This window comes from Pipistrellus kuhlii, unplaced genomic scaffold (assembly GCF_014108245.1).
Source record: "Pipistrellus kuhlii isolate mPipKuh1 unplaced genomic scaffold, mPipKuh1.p scaffold_m20_p_12, whole genome shotgun sequence".
NCBI lineage: Eukaryota > Metazoa > Chordata > Mammalia > Chiroptera > Vespertilionidae > Pipistrellus > Pipistrellus kuhlii.
Window position 1 is genome coordinate 14,324,743 of NW_023425427.1, and position 1,497 is coordinate 14,326,239.

General features: G+C 49.6%; 1 protein-coding gene across 1 annotated transcript; it reads left to right on the top strand.

Annotated features, from left to right (window-relative positions):
* The first annotated feature begins 662 nt into the window (after positions 1-662).
* On the top strand, positions 663-1,034 carry LOC118716695 (high affinity copper uptake protein 1-like). Its single transcript, XM_036434249.1, has one exon. The coding sequence runs from the start codon at positions 663-665 to the stop codon at positions 1,032-1,034; it is 372 nt and encodes a 123-aa protein (XP_036290142.1).
* Positions 1,035-1,497: the final 463 nt, after the last annotated feature.

Here is a 1,497-nt window from a genome sequence, read left to right on the forward strand (position 1 = left end):
ATGCAGACCTTAGAAGGAAGGAAGTTCTGACACATGCTACAACATAGATGAAAGGCCAGTCACAAAAGGACCAATTCTATCTGATTCCACCCCCAGACACATCCAGAGAAGCCAGATTCATAGAGACAGGAAGTAGAATGGTGGCTGCAAGGTACTAGGACGCGGAGAGTGGGGATGGGCAGTTAGTGTGTAATGGGTTTGGTTTTGGTTAGGGATAATGAAAATGTTCTGGAGATGGATGGTGGCAATGGTAGCACAACAATGCGAATGTACTTAATGTCACTGAACTGTACACTAAAAAAGAGTTAAAATGTTTGATTTTTTGTTCTGTGTATTTTACCACAATTTTTAAAAATAAATAGTATTTTGGGGCGGGACTTGGCGGCCTCGGTGGCAATAGTGGACACGTCGAGCCGGTCGCTAGTGGAGAGGGTTGATGAAGAGTCGTGAGGGGTGATGAGTTAGGGTCCTGAAAGGGAGGCACCGGTGACAAGACTCAATCTAGAAAGACTCTTCTGCTGATTCTCAACTTTCCCTGGAAAAATGAGCCATTCCCACCACAGGGGGATGAGCTCTATGGGCCACACCATACCGTCTTCTCACCATGACACGGTCACTTCAGCCTCCCACCTCCATGAGGCGGAGATGGCAATGTGACGATCATGCACATGACCTTCTGCGTTGGCTTTAAGAATGTGGAACTGTTGTTTCCTGGCGTGGTGATCAACACAGCTGGAGAAATGGCTGGAGCTTTTGTGGGAGTGTTTTTACTGGCAATGTCCTATGAAGGACTCAAGACAGCCCGGGAGGGCCTGCCACGCACGTCACAACTCAGCATTTGCTACAATCTCATGCCTGTTCCAGGACCAAATGGGACCATTCTTATGGACACACACAGAACTGCTGGGCAGCAGATGCTGAGCTTCCCTCGCCTCCTGCAAACAGTGCTGCATATCAACCAGGTGGTCCTCAGCTACCTCCTGGTGCTCCTCCTCATGGCCTGCAATGGGTACCTCTGCGTTGCTATAGCATAGGGGTGTCGAACTCAATCAGAGAAGGGGCCAAAATCTAAAATCCAGCCTAAATCGCGGGCCGAATGGTTTACTGAACAGTCATAAACTGTCATTGTGATGGAAACGCAGCGGAGTGCAGTGATGACAGCGCGGTGCGGGCCACATTGCAAGGCCTGGCGGGACGGATTTGGCCCGCGGGCCTTGTGTTTGACACATGTGCTGAGGAGCAGGCACAGAGACTTTCCCTTCAGCTGGAAGGAGTCAGTGGCAGTGGACATCACAGAGCATTGCCATTAACGTCAAACTCCATGGTGTGGCCTTGCCGATTGCAGTGGAAGCAGTTCAAGACTGGAAGACATTATTCCTACTCGAATCTCCCCTTCTTGCTCCTTAACTCCTTATACACACACCTTCTCAACAGAGAGTTAGCTTCCAGTCTGTGAGCTAAAATAGTAACCCCTGACTGTTCTTCCTGCGCTGAAAT

Bases quoted from the DNA above. Each gene is read 5' to 3' on its own strand.
- LOC118716695 (XM_036434249.1), top strand. From the start codon at position 663: ATGCACATGACCTTCTGCGTTGGCTTTAAGAATGTGGAACTGTTGTTT.